General features: G+C 37.6%; 1 protein-coding gene across 1 annotated transcript in view; it reads left to right on the top strand.

Moving 5' to 3' along the window:
• Positions 1-21523, top strand: part of LOC139151121 (TBC1 domain family member 15-like) — a 202030-nt gene extending 180507 nt beyond the window's left edge. The window contains exons 11-15 of the mRNA XM_070723677.1: positions 7512-7618; positions 7940-8039; positions 13298-13395; positions 13639-13755; positions 20005-21523. Of these exons, the coding sequence (XP_070579778.1) occupies positions 7512-7618; positions 7940-8039; positions 13298-13395; positions 13639-13755; positions 20005-20226 (644 nt within the window). The 3' untranslated portion in view covers positions 20227-21523. The remainder of the gene's footprint in view (positions 1-7511; positions 7619-7939; positions 8040-13297; positions 13396-13638; positions 13756-20004) is intronic.
• The last annotated feature ends 6428 nt before the right edge of the window (positions 21524-27951 follow it).

The following is a 27951-nucleotide window of genomic DNA, read 5'->3' as shown; positions in this document are numbered from 1 at the left end:
CAGGCATATGTGATAGTCTAATGGCGTTTGATGCATTGAAAGTTTGTAAAAATAATAAAAAATGACATCACCGATCATAAGAAACGTGGTGTTGAAGAAAATAGTTTATAAGAGAAGACTATGACGACCATATTTCTGTAAGTATTGTCTAACTTTGGAAAACCAACATCTGAAGATTTACTTCAACCAACACTTTTGGATATGTTCTACTCTTATTATAAGATTTGTCGAATTTCTGGAAAGTAGGTGTACATTTTCGATGTCTGTGTATCGTCTATACCGAAGTCATATCCGAAAGAGTATAATCAGTTCGTGACAGCGTAAACCTCTCTCTCTCTCTCTCTCTCTCCTCTCTCCTCTCTCTCTCTCTCTCTCTCTCTCTCTCTCTCTCTCTCTCTCTGGCATTTTTCAATGTTTTATATTGTCGACATTTATATATCAGTCTGAAGTCACTGCTCAATGCAAAAGTTGATGTCAATTTCCCGTATCGGGCATGGTCTCTGTCGTCACTCTAATCGTTAGTTTTTTCCTGTTATATTCGATATCAGACTCAAAACACAATGTGAACAACGCTGATAATATTTGCATCTTTCGTATCGAAAACCGTAAAGTTCGTAACTGGTGACATGTCACGGCCTGGAGAAAGTTCATCACCATCGATCGAATGTCCGTGACGCTTTTGCTTCCAAATAGACATATTGAAATGCACAGGGAACTTCGCGGTATGGTAATTATATGAATTTTACCGTGAAGAAAGTCTTTGACTTCAAACTGGCCGTACAACCAACAATAAACATGGAGGAGCAATGATACCGACTTCAGAGACTTCGATTTTTTTTTCATTGCGACCGCTGGTGAGAGCGAGTCGTCGAATTTTTTTCCCACTGGCTATTTGGCTTTGAATTTTCAATTGCCATCATGTGCTAAGTTAAAGCTAGAGAAAAGACGGGCGTTCTCTGTAAATCAATAAGCCTTTTGAATATGAAAAAATCGGACATCTGAACCTCAACACGCAGCTTGAAAGTTGTTCTCCGAATCAGGACAGGGACATCGGTGAGGCCGGATTTCACGTAGTAGCTATGGAAACCGACGGCTCCTTCATTGTAAGAAAGCATGCGATGTACGTCTCATGCTCCCTTGGGCCGTGGACTTTCGCCGCATAGCCTCTACAACACCGTCTATTACCTAACCATGCTAATAATCACACGATAGTTCAGTGACATATGTCCTTATTAATCTACCGATCATCGACCGTCGAACACTTCAAAAACAATGGTCGCGGTCACGGATTCAAAGACGTTCACAAGAAGACACTATCAATAAGTAGTGCGCAGAATTATTTTTACTGGTTTTGAGAACTTCTAAAATAACTTGTAATCTCACATCAAACCGATATTGTATACCTATCACCGTCGAAGTTTATGTCTTTCTCTGTAGAGTTCTTTTTATCCAAAACACATATCCAGAAGAGTCCCACAGAGCAGTCAAATGAAAGGATAATTGCTTCAACGAATGAAATTGCACGAAAGAATGAAAATCAACAGCACATCCTGGACATGATTTAAAACAATAGCGCTTGTGAATATGACTAGTATTCTATTTGAGTAACAGGGACGGAAAGCACAGAACTGTAAAAGTACTGGAAAAACATGCCGTTTTTCTCGCAATTTTTGCAACTGTAACGACCTTTATTCTTTACTAATACCTTTCCATAATTGAACAATGTTTAGGGCTTACACACACAGTGTACAATGATGTGCAGAACTTTAAAAAAGTACTCTGCTGGGAACGAGCAGGTGTTTACACTATAATGGGCGCAGAAAAACGATCATAGGTTCAAGGACGTTCACGGGGAGACACGATGACAAAGAGTGTCGTAAAATTGCTTTATAGACTAGTTTTAAGAACATACAATATCTGGTCATCGGTGTACCGCTACCTGTGAATCGAAACGACAAGTGTAGGCCTATAGATTCGAAAATTTATGGGAGAGACACCAAGACTGAGACCGACGTAGCACAACAAACTATTCCGAATTGTGCGTCCGTGTTTAATACAGACATCTCTGTAGGTGATTCTGGTTTCTCAATCGAATCAAAAGTCCGACATTGACAAAATTGACATAAATATGTCCGAAAAGTTATGTTTTATTAAACTGACTGATTCATCTGCTTTGATATCCCCTAAGCTACATGTAAACAGTCCGGAAAGACTGACATCGATGTGTCCCGGGCCCCCATGCATACAGTATGGTCGTACGTGTTCAAATATTTCTTCACAGTTTTGCAAAATATCTCGTCAACCGGGCGCATGGGCCACGTCTTTGTACGTTGGTCAAAACTAATGACACGATAGGTCTGGATATAACATCGGTCAAAGTAAGATTGAAATATGGAAGACGAAAATGCTTTCATCGATTGACAAAAAATTAGAAGGAACGAGTCAGTAAATATCAAACCATAAAGGGGAGATCTAGACTGCCCTCCCCCATGATTAATCAACTGGGAACAAAATATATATTTCGATCGACAGACTTACACAACCAGAAACAGCATTTTATTCAGATTTAAAATAAGTCACTGCCTTTCCTATAATAACACCCCGTTTGCGTTTCGATCTACTCCTACTCTGTTCCCGGCGTTATACGGCCTACTACATGTGAGAGGCCGTATAACGCCGGGAACACACAGACCTGTACGCAAGGCTAGGACTGTGGTTGCTATGTCATAATCTGTTCACACGAGAAATTACGTCTCCATACAGATTTTACGTAAAAGCATTTCGATAAACTTCGAGGCACGATCTGCTTGTGATATTATACCATTTCTCGCCATGACAGTGGTGGCAATCCAAGCGCCACATCAGACAAAACATCATGAAGAATGGGCTACATAGAAAGTTATATTTTCTTCTAATGATTTTGCTAAAAACGAAATAAACGTTGGAAGCGATTTCCTGGCGTAGCTTCATCTTTCTTTTCACGTTCTGTTGACATGATTCAAAATGTCGACGACGCTGTTGGCGATCCATTGCAAACGAAAAAGCCAAACTGAAAAGTAACGCGTCAGCGCGTACCGGACCAATGCACATCGTAGTGGGCGCCCCCGTCCCTCAGAGTCCAGTTTTTAACTCTCTGCGGGACGTTCCCTCAGAGTCCCATATTTTACACAGTGCGGGACGTCCCTCAGAGTGCCATAAATTGCAGTTTGCGTGTCCCGCACTTTGTCCCTCACTCCTCCGTTTTTGATACCTCGAAATACCTCCCTAGACTCACCCATGCTTAAACCAGGCTGTGCGTATTTACATAACTTTTGTTTATACTGAGTATCCTTGCATAAACGGTGAATCACTTATAACAAGTCATCGTTGATGACACAGTCCCCACTTGTTAATGGGTACTTTGATTACAGGTCCTCAGAGAGGATAGAGTCCTCTTCATTAGGTCTGTGATAAAAATACTTTTGAATAAATTCGCTTGATACATGTCTGAGCTGTAGTTCAGGACATGAAAAATCGTAACAAAATGGTCGCACAGTGGCCATATTGGATCGCATCACAAAACAAATTGATGTGCATAGCTATGACATAGGTAAATGTCCTTGTACCAACTTTAACTAAAATCGGTTGAGATATGCCTGAGTTATGGCTCTGTACATGAAAAAATCGTAATAAAATGGCCGCCTGGCTGCCATATTGGATCGTATCACAAAACAGATTGATGTGCATATGTATGACATAGGTCAATGTCCTTGTACCAACTTTGAATAAAATCGGTTGAGATATGCCTGAGTTATGGCTCTGTACATGAAAAAATCGTAATAAAATGGCCGCATAGCGGCCATTTTGGATCGTATCACAAAACAAATTGCCGTGCACAGCTATGACATTTGTCAATAAGCTTGTACCAACTTTGAATAAAATCGGTTGAAACGTGCCTGAGTAATGGCTCTTTACATGAAAAAATCGTAATAAAATGGTCGCCTGGCAGCCATATTGGATCGTATCACAAAACAAGTTGACGTGCATATCTATGACATAGGTCAATGTCCTTGAACCAACTCTGAATAAAATCGGTCGAAACATGCCTGAGTAATGGCTCTGTACATGAAAAAATCGTAATAAAATGGCCGCCTGGAGGCCATTTTGGATTGTATCACAAAACAAATTGACGTGCATATCTATGACATTGGTCGATGTCCTTGTACTAACTTTGAATAAAATCGGTTGGAACATGCCTGAGTTATGGCTCTGTACATGAAAAAATCGTAATAAAATGGCCGCCTGGCGGCCATATTGGATCGTATCACAAAACAAATTGACGTACATATCTATGACATTGGTCAATGTCCTTGTAGGAACTTTGAATAAAATCGGTTGGAACATGCCTGAGTTATGGCTCTGTACATGAAAAAATCGTAATAAAATGGCCGCCTGGCGGCCATATTGGATCGTATCACAAAACAAATTGACGTGCATCTGTATGACATATGAAGTAATCCTTGTACCAAGTTTGAATGAAATCGCTCCAGGCATCTCTGAGATATCTGCGTGAACGGACGGACGGACGCACGGACGGACGCACGCACGCACGCATGGACATGACCAAACCTATAAGTCCCCCCGGACGGTGTCCGTGGGGACTAATAAACTGTCCAATGTCAGATTTTGTGTTGCTGTTTACAACTGTACTACTGTGAGTGGACAATGTGGGGGCCATACCCATCCGAAGATGGTCCCTTCCATATCACATGATGCAAGCTCCAAGCTTGGGGCTTTTTTCCCATGATTCAAATTACATGGGCAACTTCCTGTACTATTTTTATCATTTTCGTAGAAAATTGGGCGAGTTATAAATGGTGAAAATAGCTTTTCTGGGGTAATGACCACAGAGCTACCACATATGTAAAAATCATCCTTGGTGAACTTCCCCTTTAAGTCAGGTGACGCTGCTGTCCCGTTTTGAATAGTTAGTTTTTTTCGGTAGAAGCTATTTCGGGCGCTATAAAACTTCGCGAAGTTAACACACCGTACGATACAACAAGGTGTCGAAAGCAACACACAGACAGCCCATGTCCGATAAGTAAGCACCATACACGTCGAAATATAGTTGCGTCATCCATGGATTGAACGTAACTAATTTATCACAAAATTTTTACAAACAGTTTTCTAAACACATCGAAATTGAAAATCGAGGGTTTGAAGTTTCAAAATATCAATATTTAGCCCCTATAATCACATTCCAAATACGACGTCCGATTACTGCGATAGCAGTCCGATTACTACGCACTCACTATGGAGTCAACAATTTGGCAACTTTGACCCCTAAATACCACTTCCGTCCTGTTAACAGTTTTAGGATAAACACAATAAAGTTTCGAAGGGTATGGTAATAAGATTTCGTACTGCTCGTCATTTGTGAAACGGCTTTGGGCGAAATTCACTACCCTGTCCGAAAACTGTCACCAGGTCACACTGAGCGAGTGTACGCACATATGTGGTTGCACCCGGTGAACTACAAAGCCATGGAACAAACTGAACCTCTCTTGGTTTGATTCCATTGTTAGCTTAACTGTTGTGATGAATTAATGAAACATAATCGGACTTGAACAACTACGCAATTTTCCGAGATCTGTGATTTCGGCAGTGTTGAGACGATCGGGAGCCTAGCGTACATTTGTGATTTGTATCGCGGAGCACCAGCTCAACTGAAAGGGCCCAATATACATACGTTTCTAGCTCCATGTATACCCACAGCACGATAAGAAAGCTTTCAGTGTGAACCTAAATGAAGAGATCGATACATAAACGTTTATACATAACTTGTGGTAAAGTAGATTTATGATCAATAGTTTTGACCAACGGGTTTTACACAGCGGTGTTGTTCTACGCCTGGGTCGGACACTGTGCACAGCGAGGCGTGGGGCCAGCTGCTCCAGTTATGCGATACCCTTCGATAGAACGCTCGTGAAACATGATGGGCCGGGACGGCCTGCCATGCCTGGTAGCATACAGACTTGCCACCGCTGGTCCTCGTGCAAAGAAACCCATGTAAAATAATTATCAATGGCGTCTTTTTGGTGGAATAGAGCGGTTGAGTCCAAAAACATTAAACATTTACACATTGCGCGCTCTTCGTCGACAGTGAACGCTGTGTGGTGCACCAGTGGTGAGCACCAAGATCAGCCCAATATGATCAGCCTAAGTCGTTGTGTATTGCTCATTACAATAATTAATGCGCGTTTATGAGACCTACGTTCTGATTGGCTCCGTTCAGCCAGCGCTGGAAACCAGCGATAGATCCGTGAATCTCTGCGTAATCAACCACGGTCTCTTGACGGGTAGCGCTGAGCTGTTGCCGTAAAGAGGCACGTGGTTTACGACGATGGTTTTCATTGGCTATCATTTTCTGTGCCTGTCATCCAAGTACATCAGTTCAGACATCGAAAACATTGTTGTGAAGTTTCACCGCATGTCGTCTTAGTAATTCGCATAACAAACTCAAGGTCTGACGTCTGGTCTTTCTATGTCCAGCTGGGTTTGACTGCATTTTGCTCGTCTAAAAGTGACAGACCAGACTGGCACACCAAGTACTGACTGAACTTCATGTCCCAGGCTTTGGTAGTCTATGTGAGCTACCATTTCATGGATTTTGGTAGCCAAAGGGAAAAGTTGGTCTTTGTATGTAAAGATGTCACAACCCCTTGTAAGACTTCTAGTAAACATTATCTGTTGACTGCAATTCATTTTAATGTAGAATGAAGCCATACAGCCCCTCTTGGTCTTATAGTACCTGCTTAAATATAATTGACAGCAGCACCAATGCTATGTGTATTTTGGTCCAGAAAAGGAAATAACTTTACTGTTAAATATTTTTTAAGATATGACTGAAGATTGTTTTGCAGTGACTGATATTTTGCCATTTTGAAATTTGAGGTGGTTTTAAACTATTTTGAGTCCTGAACCTAAATTTACTTCTGGCAAAAGGTATCTAACACCAGGATAGAAACCACAGTTCTGAATGTAATGATACAACAAGAGATACTTACAAATCTATTGGTGACACAGCAGATTATTAGCTATGCAAATTCAGCCTTGAGGGTATTTTATCTTACAAAGACTGTCATCAAACTTACTAAAATTGTTTACTTGGTATTTAGTTTTTCCACGGTGATGGAGAAGTGTGTAAAGTATCAGTTTAGTGGAATCTAATACACTTTATAAGTTTGTCTCTTGGTGTCATTTCATCCCTATCTACACAGATTACTTGAATCACTCCTGTGCCAGGAGCATAGGAGGATGTCTTTTGTAACTCTTGAAAACATGAAAAAGGTTGAAAAATGATGACTCCCAACTGAATGTGTAACTGAAATGAATATATATCTGATGGTCAGATTATGTAAAACTTTGACCAAAATCAGAGAAATCAATTTCAGATTTATTTTTTTATCAACATTCAATCATGAGAAAGCATTTACCCACATAAATTCTTGATTTAATTTTCCTGTAAATAGGTTATGTTCAGGGAATGAGTGATTTGTTGTCGCCAATTCTGGTCGTCATGGAGAATGAAGTTGATTCATTTTGGTGTTTTGCAGGATTTATGGAAATGGAAGGAGTTGTAAGTTTCTTTTAATGTACTAAGCAATATTTTGTCTGATGATCATAATGTATCACAGTATGTGTCATATCAGCTGATGTGTTGTTTTAAACTGTATTTTATTACAGCACTCGATCTACACTTTGTATTGAAAATTTTCATTCCAGAGAAAAAAGATGTCATAATCTAATGAAGTAGTGATTAAAATGTAAAGTAGTAATTCTAATGATGTTGTAAGCTTCATAGTATTAAAACTTCTGAATTATTGATACTATTTATACCACCAAGTTGCTTCAGCAGCGCTTCATACAGTACAATTTGCATGCTTTGCTTATTTTGCAGAGAAATAATTTTGATCTTGATCAAGAAGGAATGAAGAAACAACTGATTGATTTAAGCACATTATTGCACTTCCTTGATCCAGAACTTTACAACTACCTAGGTATGATGGAAAATTCTTTATGTGTTTTTCCAGTGAGATTTGAGTGTGTGAAGGGAATTCTATATTGCATAGTTATTTCAAAAAACATGCTTCTCTTTTACAACAAAGTTCGTTACGTGTAGAGTAGGATAGCTGTGGAAATGCAGCTATCTGTTGGCAGGGTAGCGTGCATCAACCCCGCCATGGATAGCTGCGGGCCAACTAGCGGCAAAAATGGATCCATTACAACGACACCACTTGTGTTGGAACTTTGAACGGCAAAATAAACCAAAGTGAGTGTAATTCAATAAAATGACCTATACCTGCCTGAACTGATTATTGCTCATTCCCTAACTCCTTTTGTGAACAAAATCTCTGGTTCATTTACGTAATTCGGCTGTACTCAAGATTTTTACTCTGACAGGCCGTCACACTATTCACGTTCGAACGCGCGACATCCTTATTAGCATATCAATAGAAGTCAAAGTACGCTCTTGTCGTCCATTTTCTGCCTGTCTAGATATCTCTCACTCACATTTGTTTATACAGATCTTTGTCTTTATTTTATCCTGTATTTTTCTTTTGAACCATTGATAACACTGCCAGCTTTAACATCCTCCTGAGATGTGGTGACATCAAATTAAATCCCGGACCCCGTGAAAGAAAAGCAAACTCATCTCTACGGCTGTTCTATCAAAATACAAGGAGTATTGCTGGTCCTAATATGCTTCCAAAATTTAACATCCAATTTTCTGACACAGTGTTTGACTTGATCGTAATTACAGAAACTTGGTTGCACACTTTGGTTAACTGTAGTGAACTTCTGAACAGTCAATACTCTATTTTCCGCCGCGACAGTGACACATCAACTACCTGCAAGTCTCGTGGTGGTGGAGTACTCATTGCAGTCAGATCGGACATAGAAGCTCAACAATGTCCTTATGTTGATTCTAACAGTAATATCGAAATTATTTGGATCCAACTCAAGCCTTCAAACACCAATCTTTACCTCGGTGTCGTTTATATGCCGCCAAATTCCAGCCTTCAGTCATACAACTTCTTAGATGACAGTATCGACCATATAAGTAACCTTTGTACGCCCAATGACTCAATCCTACTGCTAGGAGACTTCAATTTACCGGACATCTCTTGGGTTTCTGATGTGGAGCTGGACCACTTTGTTCCGAGTGCATGGTCCTCTGCATCGTCCGAGAGATTTATTGAGACTCTTAATGAACACAATCTCCACCAAGTAAACGGTCATCCCACCTGTAATGGACACACACTCGACCTGGTATGTTCAAGCTTCAACGAAATCTCCGTCGCACTTTGTGAATCTCTTATCCCATCGGACCACATTCCACTTGAATGTGACATTAATCTGGCAGTTCCGAAGCGGATTTCTTACAGTGATCATTGGGTTTACAACTAAAATACCACCATTTCCACACTTCCATGGTCTGCTTTTCTGAACAGCTCAAACATTGACGAAGATGTAGAACTTTTCTACGATATTTTACAATCAGCTATAGATGACACTGTTCCTAAAGTCCGCATAAAAAGAAGGAAGTTCCCTCAGTGGTTTGATGCTGACCTGATCTCCCTTGTTAGGGAGAAGGAAATTGCCAGACGCCAGTATAAACGTTCTAAGTCCCTTACCGACTACTCTGTTTCTCGCGTTTCTTCTGGGGTTATGTGAAATCAAAACGCAAATTAAGTCTGAATTCTTTGAACTTTGCATTTAACAGTAAGCATTCTAACTCCAGTTCCGAGGCTGCTCAAATGTTTGCAGATTTTTTTGCCCCTGTGTTCACTGAAAACAATGATCATAATCTGCACGAGCTTAATTATCCATGTTTTGGACAATATCACACGTTAATATATGTCCGGAGAGTATTAAGAAAGTCATCGCTTCTCTAGACTTGAACAAAGCGAGTGGCCCGGACGGTATCTCCGCCTGCATCATTAAACACTGTACCGATGTTCTTGTTGTTCCCCTCTAAATTTTATTCCAAAAATCCATTTGTCTTGATCAGTTTCCTTCTCAGTTTAAACAGGCCAATGTTGTCCCCGTGTTTAAATCTGGTCGTCAATCAGCTGTTGAAAATTACATATTAAATATTTCCATCGACCAGCACGGATTTGTTAAAAACTAACTTAGCGGATTATATAGATTTCATCTCTGTTTCACTGAACAATAAACAACAGGTAGATTCAATTTACACGGACTTTAGCAGGGCTTTTGACAGTGTCTGTCACACACTTCTCCTGTACAAAGCCGCCAAATTCGGTATATGTGGTAACCTGCATAGTTGGCTGGCTTCTTATCTTCATCTTAGACGACAGAGGGTAGTGTTTGGTAGTTGCTCGTCAAAATGGTACACTGCTTCGTCAGGTGTGCCTTAGGGTTCACTCTTGGGGCCACTACTTTTTGTTATGTGTATTAAGGATATTTCACTGTTAGACATTTCTGCAAAGCTCAGCTTGTATGCCGACGATGCCAAGATCTATCGCACCATCACATCCCTTGCTGACTGTGTCATGTTACAGCAAGATCTTGACAAATTTGCTCAATGGTGTAACAACTGGAAGCTGTCACCTAATATCAGTAAATGTAAATTTATCAGTTTTACACTTAAGAAAAGAATCACAAAACAGCACAGAACAGACAGTAAATAGACGGTACACAAACAAAGTCATATTCATGAAAGAAAGATATATGGACCTCTGGCCAGAAGACCAAGAAGTGATGTCAGGTGTTTCGAAAATAGTAAGCGCATCCTGCCCCACATGTGGCCCCCGCCATATATCAATCTATAAGTCAGATAGGTAGTGGTCACTAACTAAGGCCCAATGTCACCGATGCCATCAGTGATCATTTGTCGAAGAGAGATATTGTATGTATCTACCAGCTTGCGATACCTGCCAAAAAAGCGTTTGAATGTAGAGACAAGTCTTGCTAAACTTAATATTCATGTTCCTCAGGATGACCTCAGTCAAGCTTGTACAAATTGTATTGATATTGTCATATTTGTAAGTTTGGGGCAATTTTCCCAATTTTTGCTTAAAAAAAAATTATCCAAAAACTACTGATTTGATAGCTTTGATATTTGGTGTACAGGTATCTAAGGTTAATCTCAATATAATGTTTTGAATGTATGTTGAAACTGGCAAATGTTTTTTATTTTGGGGACAATTTTTGCCTTTTTTGGTCAAAAATGTTTTCTCCTTAAACTTCTGATCTGGTAGCTTTGATATCTAGTGTACAGGTTCCTAGGGTTTATGTTAATTAGATATATTTAAAACTAGGCTGAAATCTGCAATTTTGTATTTTGGGGGGCAATTTTTCTCATTTTGGTCAAAAAATTTGTTTCTCAAAATTTACCAGTCTGATTGCTTTGATATTTAGTAAACCAGTTCTTAGGGTTTTTGTTAATAAGATATATTGAAATTAAGTTGAAATCTGGAATTTGAATTTTTGGGGCAACTTTGCGAAACTGTCAGTTTTACTGGAATATCTTTCATTTTGTATTTTTAAGGATTTTTTTGGTAATTTTATACCTACTGAAACTAAGAGTATATAATGTGGTGATTTAGTAAGCATTTGATATGGTAAACTGTATTTGGTATTGAAATGCCGTAAAAAAATCCTGGCAGATTTTGAAAAAATTCCAAACAAATGCCGATCAAAAATTCAGCCAGAGAAGGTTTGACAAAAAGAAAAGGTGGGAGATTGGAGAAAAAAGAATGTACAATGGATCGGATAAAAAAGATAATGTACCTCATCGATCTTCCAGACACCGTCCCTTATCAAATGGTCCACCCCGATGTATTTTTGTGCACAATTAACCATGCAGTGTATTCAGTTTAAGATGTCAAGTTAGGTAAGGATTTGAAAGGAATAGTCAAGTTCACCACAGTTTAACTTTATCTCTTGTGTCATCATCCTTGTGTAATTGGTTAAGTTTGTAAGTTGTTCCAGATGTGGATGCACCAGCTGTTCTGGAAGAAAACAATGTTTACTTTTCCCTGTAGGTTTCTGAGTTGATGATTGTATGTTGAAATTTCTCTGTGTATCTGGTTTATGGGCAAAGTGTAAACATTGGTTGCATGTTATGTATTTCAGTCAATGTCAAATATTGTAAATGAAAAATCAAGAAAAGTTTTCAGTGGGCTTGTAAAAGATAACATATTTGTCAATACATAAACTGCCTTGCAGATTGATTGTCTTAAAGATTATCACAGAAGTAGAAAAGGAAAGAAACTAATCAAATTGCTGTAACATATTCACTCTCAGTGCCTGTATAGGCCTATACTTAACTATTTTATCATTACATTCAGCTGTTTGTTATATCTTTATCACTCTCAATGGGCCAAGGCACACTTGGGGTCAATGTCATCACTCTGTGCCAGTCTGTGTATGTCAGTCTGTCTGTATATGTATGTCCATGTTTCATACAATTGTTTTGACATTTGATTAAGGGAAACCTTCAGGCGAAAATTTCATTCTCAAAAATCAGTCACTGAATTGCTTTGATATACTTCTGTTGAAATTAAAATGAAAAGATAAACAGTAAAAGATTGAGAATAGCTAATACCTTGTAAGTTTATCTAATGTCTGGCGTGAAACAAACAAACTATCCCTTATATAGAACCTCCAGGAATTGCTGTCTAGATTGATTATTATGATAATACAATTCAATTTCAAGTGCTGTTGGTTTGTTTTGCGCGTTATGAACATTATATTCCTTGGAGTATTTTCATCAGTTTTTATGGGAATATGTGTTATCAGTAATAGCTTTTTGCTTTCAAATTTTATGTGCAGCTTTTCTTTGATGTCTAGAAATTGAATTGTATTATCATAATAAAACTATGACAAAACTACTCCTCCATGTAGCTTGACCATGTCCCAATCGGATGTTCAAAGCTTATCTCCTAGTAGAACCAGGTTCTGTTAAAAATACTGGCCAGTATAAGACTTAGTTTCCTTAATATAGATATAATTACTGTTAGGACATTGATTGATCCTGATCAAATTGGGAGCTCTTTTGTCATTTACCAAGATTGCAAGGTGATATATGTTGCACAAGTTCTTGTTTATCTATCCATGTATGTAATCAAATGTGAAGTTCATGTGACACAGGTATGAAATAAATGCAGTACAGTGTAGTAACAATATTGTAATTAACACTAGCTCATCACCTAATTAATGAATTAATGCCACTCATTCTACAAATATTGAATCACTGCACAGTGTTTAATGTTTCTTCATTCCACAGAATCAAAGGACTCCAGCAACTTGTACTTTTGTTTTCGGTGGCTACTTATCAAATTCAAGAGAGAATTTACATTTGCTGATATCATGAGGCTTTGGGAGGTAAGTGGTTCGTAAATGTCTTTGAATCATTTAAGCTTTTATATCTCCCAGATTAAAACAAACCTGATCATTAGGAGAAAATGAGAATTTAACATCAAAGATAGCTAGTAGCAGAGCTAGTTTCCAGGTCTAGATCTCAATGTTAATTTATATTTCGTTATTTATTACTGTCATATTTTTCATGTGAAATTAATGGTGTGATATCTACCATCTCATTCATTAACTTTTTGTTTACATCCCTAGGTGATGTGGACAGGTTTACCATGTCCCAATTTTCATCTGCTCATTTGTCTAGCCATTTTGGATACTGAAAAACAAACCATGATGAAACAAGATTACGGATTCAATGAAATACTCAAGGTAAAGTACAATGATTGATATGCACTATCATCTGGCAGTGAAATTACTAATCACGTCATACTTCATTTTAATTAGAATGTTTTGCTACTTAAAGAGATAACACCCTGTCAAATTTTTTAGCTACTATAGACTTTTAGTCTATAGAAGCTATCCGTCTGGCGTCCGGCGTCAGTCTGTATGTATGTATATATGTATGTATGTCCGTTTGTGAGGCGTCCGTCCACTCAAATATCTTGAGAACCGCAGTACTTACTGATTTGATATTTGTTGTGTAGATGAAAAATATGATTTTGAGAAACAATTTTTTTAATTTTTGATATTGTTGAAAATAGGCAATTAATGCCAAAAAAGGTGTTTTTGGTAAAAAATCTTCTTCTTCATAACCATTGGTCAGACAGCTTTGTTATTTGGTATACAGGTCCCTAGGGGTAACCCAACTTAGATTTGTTCAAATTGTGATGAAATATGCAAATGTGTAGTTTTTAAGGAATTTTTTTGTCATTTTTGGTCAAAATTTGACTTACATTGTATGTAATTCTTGTACTGTATAAACCCTATCAATTCACCCAGAAAAAAATAATTAATATGATTTTAAATAATTGAATTAATTAGGAAATCATCAAAGCCAAAATAATTTTAGTGTAGAATTATCAGAAAGTTCAAGTTTTTTGACAGTTCATAGTGAAATGCTTACCATCTTGGAGGATAAAAACATGTAAAGGCAACTTTCCTGAATCCAACTTTGACATATTCTGAACCGTCATTTATTGTGCCCTGTATGTTATCTAAAAGAATTGCTCAAAATAGTCAATAGAGATAGAGATAGAGAAAGTTCTAATTAGTGGTGTCCGGGGGGACTTATAGGTTTGGTCATGTCCGTGCGTGTGTGCGTGCGTGCGTCCGTGCGTGCGTCCGTCTGTGCGTGCGTGCGTGCGTGCGTCCGTTCACGCAGATATCTCAGAGATGCCTGGAGCGATTTCATTCAAACTTGGTACAAGGATTACTTCATGTGTCATACATATGCACATTGATTTGTTTTGTGATACGATCCAATATGGCCGCCAGGCGGCCATTTTATTACGATTTTTTCATGTACAGAGCCATAACTCAGACATGTTTCAACCGATTCTATTCAAAGTTGGTACAAGGACATTGACCTATGTCATACATATGCACGTCGAATTGTTTTTTTATACGATCCAATATGGCCGCCAGGCGGCCATTTTATTACGATTTTTTCATGTACAGAGCCATAACTCAGACATGATTCAACCGATTTTATTCAAAGTTGGTGCAAGGACATTGATCAATGTCATAGATATGCACGTCAATTTGTTTTGTGATACAATCCAATATGGCTGCCGTGCGGCCATTTTGTTACAATTTTTTCATGTACAGAGCCATAACTCAGGCATATCTCAACCGATTTTATTCAAAGTTGGTACAAGGACATTGACCTATGTCATACATATGCACGCTGAATTGTTTTTTTATACGATCCAATATGGCCGCCAGGCGGCCATTTTATAACGATTTTTTCATGTACACAGCCATAACTTAGACATGATTCAAACGATTTTATTCAAAGTTGGTGCAAGGACATTGATCAATAGATATGCACGTCAATTTGTTTTGTGATACAATCCAATATGGCCGCCAGGCGGCCATTTTATTACGATTTTTTCATGTACACAGCCATAACTTAGACATGATTCAAACGATTTCATTCAAACTTGGTACAAGGATTACTTCATGTGTCATACATATTCACATTGATTTGTTTTGTGATACGATCCAATATGGCCGCCAGGCGGCCATTTTATTACGATTTTTTCATCTACAGAGCCATAACTCAGACATGTTTCAACCGATTTTATTCAAAGTTGGTACAAGGACATTGACCTATGTCATACATATACACAGCGTTCGAAATTCACGCTAACCCGCTAGCCCCAGACCAGCTGTTTTCATGCCGGGCCAGTAAGTTGTGAAAGAAGCAGACCCGAGTGTCCTGCTCTAAATAAAGAAGGGGTCAGCAATTTTTAATACTCTTACCCTATTCTGTTAAATTCTCAAGTAATCAAACCGCAAAATTTAGGAAAAAATTGGCAGGTAAAATCTCAAAAGATTCGAACGGTGAAATTACTTAGCGAAAGCCTTTACAGCTACGCATTTCTCGCGACTTGCAAGATTGATGGCGCTACTCAACATCTTCCATTTGTTACGCGTTGGGGTCACGTTGGGGTAGGTTTGAGATTTCGTTTAGTCAAAATGGCAGCATTGATTTGATGAACCTCGCCTCGCGGGTGAATATCAGTAGCGAGAAAGATGTACAGGTATTTGAATATTGAGCCACCTACAGCAGGGCCCCTGTATTTCCCTTCAAGTAAAAATTCCGTATTATGCCCAGGACCAGTTGATTTCCTTTCGGGCCAGTGAATTTTATAAGTTACTGGCCCGCTTGGCCAGTAGCGATTTTGCATGAGTTTCAAACAACTGCATATACACGTCAAATTGTTTTTTATACGATCCAATATGGCCGCCAGGCGGCCATTTTAGTACGATTTTTACCTCCCATTTGCCATACATATATGGCAATGGGAGGTTATATGGTTGAAAAAAGTCTGTATGTGAGATGTCTGTCTGTATGTATGTATGTATTTATGTATGTATGTATGTATGGATGTCTGTCCGTCCAACGCAAAAACTCAAAAACCGCTGCATGTATTGAGCTGATTTTTGGTGTAGTATGCCATATATGATGTAGATGTGCCGTTGTTAAAATGAACTTTTTAGGCCCATAAATATGCTAATGAGGTAGAAAAAAAAGCGAAAATGGTCAAAAATCAATAACTCAGGAACTACTCATCTGATCATTGTCATATTTGGGTTTTAGGTACCTTGGGCCCAACTCATTTAGACATATAGATTTGATGTCAATATTTGATGCTTTCTATTTTTAATGATTTTTTTTTTCTTTTTTTGCCATTTTAGTAAAAAATTTTTCCCTCTTAAACCAATGGTTGGATCGCTTTAAAATTTGGCGTGCAGGTACCTTGTGAAAACTCAAAATAGAATTCATCAAAATTATGGCACAATTTGCATATTTGTACTTTTGGGCAATTTTTGCCATTTTTGGTTAAAAAAATCTTCTTTGAAACTGTACTTTCTAATTGGTGGTGCAGGTTCCTAGGAGTGACCTGAAGATGACTCTGTGAACTCAAGCTGAAATTTGCAAATTTTGTGGTACTTTTTGTCATGCTTTCAAATTTGGTACATAGGTGAAATGTAGTAGGTCATTCATTCAAAGTCAAGTAGTGCCTGTGTGAATGAGCAGATTATGATTGTGCTGTTCCAGGCTGAGGTGCTATTTATAAGGAATGATCAGTGTTCCCTCTGAGGTTTCGAGAGGATGCGCAACTTGAGATACGCCTGATTGCCTCACAGCTGGGTCCGTTCATGTATATGCTAATTTATTGAGTTACGTCACAACGTACAATGAACGTTGGTGGCAACTGCGCCGCTAATGGGCGCTAAACTCGAAAAGCGGAAGTAAAATCTACGCTGAGATCGCACATTTCGCGCTGAGTTATTGTTTCCAATACTAATACCGATTGAAATGATAGACTAAAGTTGCGCAAAACATGAAATTTCACTGCGATAGCATCGGAGACACTGCGCAATTAGCGCGCCAATAAGCCTTAGAGGGAACACTGGAATGATGCAATGTTAGACGGTAATTGATGTTTGAACTGAATTTGACTTACATTGTATGTAACTCATGTACTGTATAAACCCTATCAATTCACACCCAGAAAAAAATAATTAATATGATTTTAAATAATTGAATTAATGAGGATATCAACAAAGCCAAAATAATTTTAGTGTAGAATTATTAGAATGTTCAACTTTTTTGACAGTTCATGGTGAAATGCTTACCATCTTGGAGGATTAAAACATGTAAAGGCAACTTTCCTGAATCCCAACTTTGACATATTCTGAACCGTCATATATTGTGCTCTGTATGTTATCTAAAAGAAATTGCTCATAATAGTTTGTCATGATAGGTTGGTCAAATAAATAGAGATAGAGAAAGTTCCAATTTCCATTTATGGTTGACTTGGTAAGGATAAAATAAAATTACTTTTTGAGGAAAAAATAGAGTGATCAATTAAAAGAGAGGTCAAAGTGATAGGGTTTTTATGGTAAAGCTGGACTGTAAGATTCCTCATGTGCTATTTATAGCAATTATGCAATCTGTGTAAACAGTGCAATGAAGTGTTACATGATTCCTTATAATGCTTTTGATGACCTTGAACTTCTTAAGTTTCAAACATTTGTCTCTTCTGTGTGCTTTCTCTGAGTACCTACAGGCTCAACTTATTCAACAGAACTTACTTGCAATGTTAATTTGAAAGTTAAAATGTGCTTGGTTAATAGGATGAAATACTGATAAAGATAACCAGCTGAAGATTCTTTATAACCTGACAGATATGCTGTTTTTTTATGACGTAAATGTTGATAAGCAAGTCTTGTTTACTTTAATTAGAATGTAATTAACTCTCATTTATATTATTATAAGCAGTAGTATCAAGTTGATCAAGCTAATATTGACAAGTTGGTTGGCTGTTGGAGTTTAAAAGCTGTAAAAATAAATGTATGCATGTATGCATGTCTATCTGTTTGTCTGTCTGTCTATCTGTCTGTAGACCCCCGCGTTTTTTTGGAGGGTCTATGGTCTGTCTGTATGTATGTATGTATGTATGTATGTATGTATGTATGTTAGTTATTATGTGCGGATGTATGTCTGTCAACATTAAAACTCCTAAATCGCAGCACCTACTGTCTTAGTATTTGATGGACAGGTGCATCGAGGGGTGGAGATGTGAATTTGTTGAAATAAACATGTCAAAGTCAAAAATATGCAAATGAAGGGGAAAAAAGGAAAAATCCTGCAAATTGCTAAAACTTTGTAACCACTGGCCAGATTTGGTTGAAACTTGGTATGCAGGCTCTTTATAGTGACTTAAGTTACATTTCTTCAAATTGTGGTGAAATTTTGAAAGTTGTATTTTTTGGGCGATTTTCCCGTTTTTTGTCAAAAAATCTTTTCTGAAAGCACTCATCCCATTGCCTTGAAAACTTGTATGTATGATCCTAGGGTTGACCTTTGTCAGATTTGTTCAAATTGTGGTGAAATTTTCATATTTGTTTTTTTGGGCAATTTTCCAATTTTTTGTCAAAAAATCATTTTTTCTTGCCGTAAAACATGATAGTCTTGATCCTAGGATTGTTTTCTGTCAGTTGTGTAAAAGTCATTATGAGATGGAGCATTTCATATTGTGGGGTATAAGATTAATTTGGACTTGCAATGGAATTTTCTTAGTCAATCTGTGTACTAGTAGTGTAGTAGTCGCTGCAAAATGGGAGACACATGTCATGGAAACTCATTCTTGGCCTTGAGCGCCATCTGTATCAAAGTATTTTTTATCACAGACCTAATTAATGAAGAGGACTCTATCCTCTCTGAGGACTTGTAATCAAAGTACCCACTGACAAGTGGGGACTGTGTCATCAATGATGACTTGTTTCCATTTATGGTTGACTTGGTAAGGATAAAATAAAATTACTTTTTGAGGAAAAAATAGAGTGGTCAATTATAAGAGTGGTCAAAGTGATAGGGTTTTTATGGTAAAGCTGGGCTGTAGATTCCTCGTGCTATTTATAGCAATTATGCAATCTGTGTAAACAGTGCAATGAAAGTTACATGATTCCTTATAATGCTTTTGATGACCTTGAACTTCTTAAGTTTCAAACATTTGTCTCTTCAGTGTGCTTTCTCTGAGTATGTACAGTCTCAACTTATTCAACAGAACTCACTTACAATGTTAATCAAAGATATCCACCTTCTTCATCAATACAGTGTCACAAAAGGTTATTTCTCTACACAACTGTTGAGTTGCTTGTTCTTTCAAAACCGCTGGTCAGACAGCTTTAATATTTGGTTTACAAGTCCCTAGGATGACCTAAGTGAGATAATTTTCATACAGTCAGGAAATACTTAATTTTGTATCCATGTCTATAGTAGCTTCAGGGACTTTGGCCCTATGTTTTAGTTTGTGTTTCCCCATGATTGTGATCAAACTGAAGCCCAGTGTCATTTATGTTATTTTGTTAAATATTTAGTGTAATGAAACTTATGATATGAACAAGCATCAAACCAAATATTATTTTGTTATTCCTACACAGCACATCAATGATCTGTCACTCAGTATTGACACCGATGATACTTTGAAGAAAGCTGAAGGCATTTTCCTGCAACTCTCCCAGTGTGAACAGTTACCAGGGACAATTAAAGACATCCTAGGTTTATGCAATGAAGACAATAGCAATGGACAGATAGAATCCATTGATTCTCCAGGTAGCAGTATTGAAATGATTCCAAATCCAGAAGCAGAGTCTGCATTTTAGTCAGAAACAATGTTCTTAATTGAGACAATGATGACTCATGTTGATAAAGTATATGCTCACTGGCAAATATATCCAACTCTCCTTTTTTGTTTCTTGTAACATTTCTTCTGATATTGAGGTTTTCAAAGTTACCTACTGGCAAGTACTAGGAGTTAAACAACACTCACAATGCCAATGTATTCCCATATTTACCAGAATATCTTACTTGCCATTTTCATTATATGTAAACAGTACAAATTGTGGCATGTTATACAAATATGGCACGACTTAAATAGTTTAAACTTACAAAATCATTGGTTAACAGTTAATTTTGAAAGCAGACTTGGCCGAATCTTAGCTTACTCAACCCAAATTGGTCTTACCAAGGATGACCTGACAGAGGCCCACAAGACAGTAACTCACCCAACCCAAGATTGTCTGATCTGAGTTGATCTCATACGTTAATATGCTTTTAAAACTTTATACTCTGAAGTTAAAACAGACATGGCTTCAAAGGAAATGTCAATAATGTCATCTATCCTTCTTAGTCCAGGCTGTATGCTGAAACTCAACAAAATTTGATTACGTTTAGAAAAAGTATTGCATAAGTAAAATCAGATGCAATTACTTTAAAATGTAATCTTTTCTACTGTTTCTATTCATACGTGTTTACACTGTATCAATCATTGGTTCCTAGTGCCCATGACAAAATTACAGCTATTGGATAATAAAAGCAAAGGTCAAGGGTCACAGAGAATGGTTATATACAGGAGGTCAGACAAGCAATAGACTAGACTAAATAGTATTCCTGTGTTTGTTTCTGTGTCATCAATATCAAAGCTATCAGCCAAGAGAAATTCTTCATTACATGTCGGCTTATAAGACAAAATGCTTATATAGGATGGTATGTAAAGTATACTCTATCTAGAATCATGGTTGTCATGAGGTAGACCTCAGACGTAAGGGTAAGCAAAGTAGATTATGAAATATACATGTATGTGTATATGTATAAAATGAAAATATGTTTTTCAAGACAAAGATCATTTATCTTCTGAGTTGTCAACCAAATATTATTATGAATTTATCGAAGTGTATCTTTTATTGTTTCAGATGATAAAATTGGCTACTTGTATAAAGGTGTACACCAGACATGGGCAGATATTTATGCTTGTTGATAATTAGGTTCAAAGTTTTTATGTATAGTCTCTTCTGTTCTGTAAAAACAGCAGGTTGACTGCTCTTTCAACCATCCTCTTTCAAAATTAAGAATAAAATAGCGCCAATGGCACTTGATCACAACTGGCACATTGTGAAACAACTACTCTATCTCTGGGTACCTACCCATTCAGTATTTCATGTACCTTTCAACCATAATTTCAACCATCTCTTTCAAATTACGAATAAAAATAGCGCCAATGGCACTTGTCACAACTGGCACATTGTGAAACAACTACTCTATCTCTGGGTTTGGATTTGTCAGTAATGCACACAGAAAACAAAGTCCGAAGTAGCGAATTCCAGCCATTTTCAAACCACAGTGTTTGTCAGTGGGGTAAGCAATATTCGCAAATCACATTTCCAGGCTAATAGACTATGTTTTACGAAATCACACGTCCTTATCACAAAATAAAACGATCTTTGTCTTTAAATCAATGCGCCAGTAAACAGGTCCAGCAGCAATTACGTCGTTATGTCATCAAGTCTGTAATGTTAAGGGTCATAACAAATGTGAGCCAACATTAAATATGTTGTTTTTTATCAATTCTATTACCAAAAGCGCATGAAATCTCTGATACTTTGAATCAGCCATCCTGCATATTTGTAACATTCATCAAACCTCATTTCTGTTCCACAACTCATTAAATAGTCACAATGCAGGATTGGTGTACATTCCAAAACTACATATATGAAAGACCCCTAAAATCAATTAGTTAAAGGGGGGTTAGAAATTTCCCAAACTATCTAACCGCTGCTCCGTTTGGCTCCATTTTCGGAATCGGAACCTTGGAATTAGTCTAAATATCTCTACCAAATATTAATGCAGTCTGTTCAGCGGTTTTTGACTTTTTGTCGTTTACGGAAAATGGACACTGTCCACCACCGGTTGAAGCTAACCCTATATCACAACTTCCAGTTGTGATAATGACCTATGGTCATTATGTTAAAAAATACCGCCAATGGCGCTTGGACATAATGACCGCCTAGTATTATCGGCATTTATCAACAACCACACTCACTGTGAATTAGACAGACCACGAAGTCAATGAGCAACATATAGCTGAAAGACTATTTTTCACATTGCGATTTTAAGCTCATTTTTATGAGAAAAGAGACATGTATATGTATATAGAAAAAGCAGAAGACATATTTGTAAATTGTTTGTTAAGTGACAATCATGTATGCATCTCTTGAAATTTTGTGGTTATAAGGTATAACAGTAGTGTAAGAATAATGAGTATGAATGTTAGTAAAGCTAAGTTGACAGTAATTAAGATTACAAAATTATACACTAAGCTGGGAAATCTGAATGAAATAAATGTTGAAAAGTAGCAAAGTCATGGTCATCTTTTGTCTAATACCTTGTGTAAGTTCATGAACTTCACATAAATCTTGCTATAGATTTGTTGCTAATGGGCAATAACTGTGTTTCAGATCATTTGAGAGCAATCTATCCATGACAGGTTTAAATTGTAATATACTTCTATTTAAAGGAGAGAAACTTCTCAAATAATTTTTTTCCCTGTAATTTGCTGTGAGAACACATGGACAGATGCTCAGGACTCTATGCTGGTGCTACCTTGATAACTAACCTACAACTTGTAACGTCATTGTCTAACCTGTTCACCCCAATTTCCTGTAGACAGGTCCACACTCTCCATTGATAACAATGGGTTTGGGCCATACCATTGTAGTGAAAAACTGTAACATGTGAGGTTGTGGATACTTAATCTCTGGAATGTCAAAGTCTGTATATTGACTCAAGGATGTTACTTAACAAATGCCTAGGGTCATCTCAAAAGTGAGAATCTAAACTATGAAATGTTTTTTTTAATGCTTTTGATGCCCAAAAGACCATAGAAATCTCTTATACTTCGAATCAGCCATCCTGCATATTTCTAACATTCATCAAAACCTCATTTCTGTTCAACAACTCTAAACAGTCCACAATGCAGGATTGGTGTACATTCCAAAACTACATATATGAAAAACCCCTAAAATCAATTAGATAAAAAGGGGGGTTAGAAATTTCCCAAAACTATCTAACCGCGCTCCGTTTGGCTCCATTTTTCGAATCGGAACCTTTGAACCAGTCGCTTCCTTCTCGGTATCATTTCCCATACGGCCTCAACGGACGTCCAAGTGATCGTACTTCAAGGAATTGATGAGTTGGGATGTCAAACATTCAAAAGTTCAAACGAAGCTTGACAACGCCGTGGATTTTAGAGGTCATTTCTAAATATTGAACGACAATTAAATTATTCAAAGACAGAACCCTAGTAAAACACATATGACTGTCGTTAAATTCTTTCGGTCACCACCTACCTAACTAACCAACATCTACATAGTTCCTATCTACCCAACTGTCCTTAACCCTAACGAAAAGGCTAACCCTAACCCTAAATGCAGTCTTGTACAAATCGCTCAATTACAGTTTCCCTAGTATAAATCGCTCAATAAAGGGTTTTATTGCACAAATCGCTCATTGGGGTTTTTCTTGCACAATCAATCCGTGCACAATTCGAAATGGAGCTAATTTAAGTCTTGAATAAATCAACTCAATTGGAGTTTTTTCCGTAAAAAATGATGAATTTGACTTAGTCTTACATAAATCACTCAATTGGAGTTTGTCTTGTACAAATCGCTCAATTGAGTTTTTTTTGCACAAATAACTCAATTAGAGTTTGTCTTGTACAAATGCTCAATTGGAGTGTTCTTGCAAATTGGCTTGGATTTTATCGTAAAAATTGACTGAATTTGAGTTAGTCTTGCATAAATCACTCATTTGGAGTTTGTCTTGAACAAATTGCTGAATTGGAGTTTTTTTTGCACAATCACGCAATTGGAGTTTGTCGTGACAAATCGCTCAATTGGAGTTTTTTCGGTTGTATTGTACAAATCACATCAATTAGAGTTTGTTTTGTACAAATCGCTCGATCGGCTTTTGTTTTGATACAAACAACTCAATTAGTTTGCTTTTGTACAAATCACTCAAAAGGAGTTTCTGTTACACAAATAACTCAATCGAAGTGTCTCTTGCAAAAATCACTCAATGGAGTTTTTTTCGTAAAAATTGATGAATTTGAGTTAGTCTTGCATAAATCACTCAATTGGAGTTTGTCTTGCATAAATCACACAATTAGAGTTAGTCTTGTACAAATCGTTCAATTGGAGTTTTTCCTGCACAAATCATTAAATTGGAGTTAGTCTTGTATAAATCACGCAATTAGAGTTTGTCTTGTAAAATTTGCTGAATTTGAGTTAGTCTTGCATAAAACACTTAATTGGAGTTTATCTTTTACAAATCGCTCAATTGGAGTTTTTATGCACTAACCTCTCAATAAGAGTTAGTCTTGTGCAAATCACTCACTTAGGTTTTGTCTTGTAAAAATTGCTGAATTTGAGTTAGCTTTGCATAAATCACTCAATTGGAGTTAGTCTTGTACAAATCTAGCAATTTGGAGTTTTTCCTGCATAAATCACTAATTGAAGTTTTTTTAAAAATTGCTGAATTTGCGTTTGTCTTGCATTAATCGCTCAATTGGAGTTTGTCTTGCACAAATCGCTGAATTGCAGTTATTCTTGAACAAATCACTCAATTAGAGTAGTCAATTGGTTTTTTTTCGTAAAACTTGATGAATTTGAGTTAGTCTTGCATAAATCACATCAATTAGAGTTTGTCTTGTAAAATTTGCTGAATTGGAGTTAGTCTTGCACTCAATTGGGTTTATCTTTTACAAATCGTTCAATTGGAGTTTTTATGCACAAATCACTCAATTAGAGTTAGTCTTGTACAAATCACTCAATTAGGGTTTGTCTTGTAAAATTTGCTGAATTTGAGTTAGTCTTGCATAAATCACTCAATTGGAATTATCTTTACAAATCGCTCAATTGGAGTTTTTATGCACTAAACACTCAATAAGAGTTAGTCTTGAGCAATCACTCAATTAGGGTTTGTCTTGTAAAAATTGCTGAATTTGAAGTGCCTTGCATAAATCACTCAATTGAAGCTAGTCTTGTACAAATCTATCAATTTGGAGTTTTTCCTGCATAAATCACTGAATTGGAGTTTTTTTGTAAAAATTGCTGAATTTGTGTTAGTTTTGCATTAATCGGTCAATTGGAGTTAGTCATGACAATCTCAAAGTCTTGAACAAATCGCTGAATTGGAGTTTTTCTTGCACAAATCACGCAAATGGAGTTTATCTTTTACAAATCGCTCAATTGGAGTTTTTATAAGCACAAATCACTCAATTAGAGTATGTCTTGTAGAAATCGCTGAATTGGAGGTTTTCTTGCACAAATCACTCAATTGGAGTTTGTCTTGAACAAATCGCTGCATTGGAGGTCCATGTCTAATGACGGCCAAGTAAAATTCTAATATTTCCTGAAATCGACGAATTCAGTTTTAGGCATAATTTCAATTTTTTTTGTCAGTTCTAATTCAGATATTGCATGTTTTTGTTCTCACCATTCAGAATTCGACAAGATTTTTGAATTTAGTTTATCGTTATAATCTCGAATCTCAAATTCGTTTTTTAAATTCAGAATCAAAATCGGGAAAACAGAAACGAACAACGTTAAATTTTATAAGGGTGCTAGGGAGTCTCGTGACAGATTGTCACATTTGGATAGCAACAGTGTAGCGAAGATCAAAGAAAGGCTATCCTATCATACTAGGCCTATCTGTCGTGTTTTAATGGCAATAATCACAGTCGCTTGAGAGCTATTCAGCTCTGGGACTATTCGCCCCATAGACGAGTGTATAGACTGAAAGATTCAGTCGCGTGCGGGCGCTCCGGCGCACTGCGACCTACGACCCTTTACCACGACTGAAGGCACACTGTTGAAATCCTGTTCTCCAACAAAATTTTGTTGGAACCAATCGTATTACAGAAACGAGTTAATTGACAGTATGTAGCGTAAAAAGACCGCCCACATCGCTCACTCAGTGCGTGATCGTGATTAGCATATTCAAACTGTCGCCAGGCTTTTGTCCCGCCTATTAGCTTATATCATGTCTCGTTTGTCAACAAACACAACGTGTTTTCTCAACTCGAAGTATTGAAAATCAAACGGCCGAAGCTATACTCACGTTGACGTCTGTGGCTAGCGTTCCGATTTGATCATTATGGCCGATCCGAACAATCGCCGACTCGCATTGCCGAGGCAGTCAGTAAATGTTCTGATGTAGACCTATATAATATTATGTTGAAAAGAGAGCAAAGAGACGCACTCAAAGAGTTTTAGCGGCGGCAGAGATGTATCCGCTATTTTACCAACAGGGCCCCACGGTATGGGAAATCTATGATTTACACGCTGGCACCCAAAGTTATGGACACACTTAAGAACCGTTCAGGATCGATCGCTCTGGGGATTTCGCCCCTGATTTCACTCATGAAAGATCAAGTTCAGAAGTGCAGTGAAACGGGTGTGAAGGCGGCTTTGATCGGTTCAGATCTCCGAAACGACGTACGTACCAAGGAACAAATTGTGCGTGGTAAATTCCAGGTTGTGTTCAGTTCACTAGAGAGGCTATCATGACGAGAGAGTGGCGGAGATTACTCAGTTGCGATGTCTATCAAGAGAATCTTGTTGGAATTGCCATCGACGAAGCACACTGTGTTTATTTTTTACAAAGGCAGGCTCCGCTGTGATGTCCAGACGTCAGTTCCACTGTAGAGTTGCTTCAGTTTCTCGATATCTGTCATTTTCGAAAAGATCGACCTTTTCTTCCGAGAGTCTACAGTCTCTCCGCAGACTGCACATTCTGCTGCGCTCAGCGCGAAAGTAAAAATGTGAAAGAGGCTCCCCACCTAACTATCCAAAATGTTTTTGTGTCGAGTTTGTGTTTGATTCGTTTCAAAAATGTGTTCCTACATTCTTATCCGATTGTTTGTGTTAATAAAAATGTTTGTTTCGCCTCGGATTTTTGTAGGGAAGTTTGGATTAGTGTGTACGGTAATGTTTTGTTTGTGTAGAGTTGCTTCAGTTTCTCGATATCGGTCGTTTTCGAAAAGATCGACCTTTTCTTCCGAGTTCCCCGTAGACTGCACATTCTGCTGCGCTCAGCGCGAAAGACGCTAATGAGTTTTTTAGCTCCGCTGTCAGCGACGCGGAGCTTATCAAATAGTTGATTTTCCGTCGTCGTCGTCCGTCGTCCGTCGTCCGTTGTCGTCGTCGTCCGTCACATTGCCTTCTCCTCTGAAACCGCAAGTCCAATTGCTTTGAAATTTTATATGCAGTTCACTTGGGGTGACCTTACTTAAGTTTGTTCAAATCGTGGTGAAATTTGCATATTTGTATTTTTGGGGCAAATTTTGGTGTTTTTGGTAAAAAAATCTTCTTCTCTGAAACCGCTTGTCCGATTGTTTTGAATTTGATATGCAGTATACCTAGGGTGACTCCAGTCAGATTTGTTCAAATCATGGTGAAATTTGCATATTTGTATTTTTAAGGCAATTTTTGTCATTTTTGGTAAAAAAATCTTTAAAAATCTTCTTCAAAACTACCAGTCAGATAGCTTTG

The sequence above is a fragment of the Ptychodera flava genome, chromosome 2 (assembly GCF_041260155.1).
Source record: "Ptychodera flava strain L36383 chromosome 2, AS_Pfla_20210202, whole genome shotgun sequence".
Taxonomy (NCBI): domain Eukaryota; kingdom Metazoa; phylum Hemichordata; class Enteropneusta; family Ptychoderidae; genus Ptychodera; species Ptychodera flava.
This window is presented reverse-complemented; position numbering and strand designations above follow the sequence as displayed.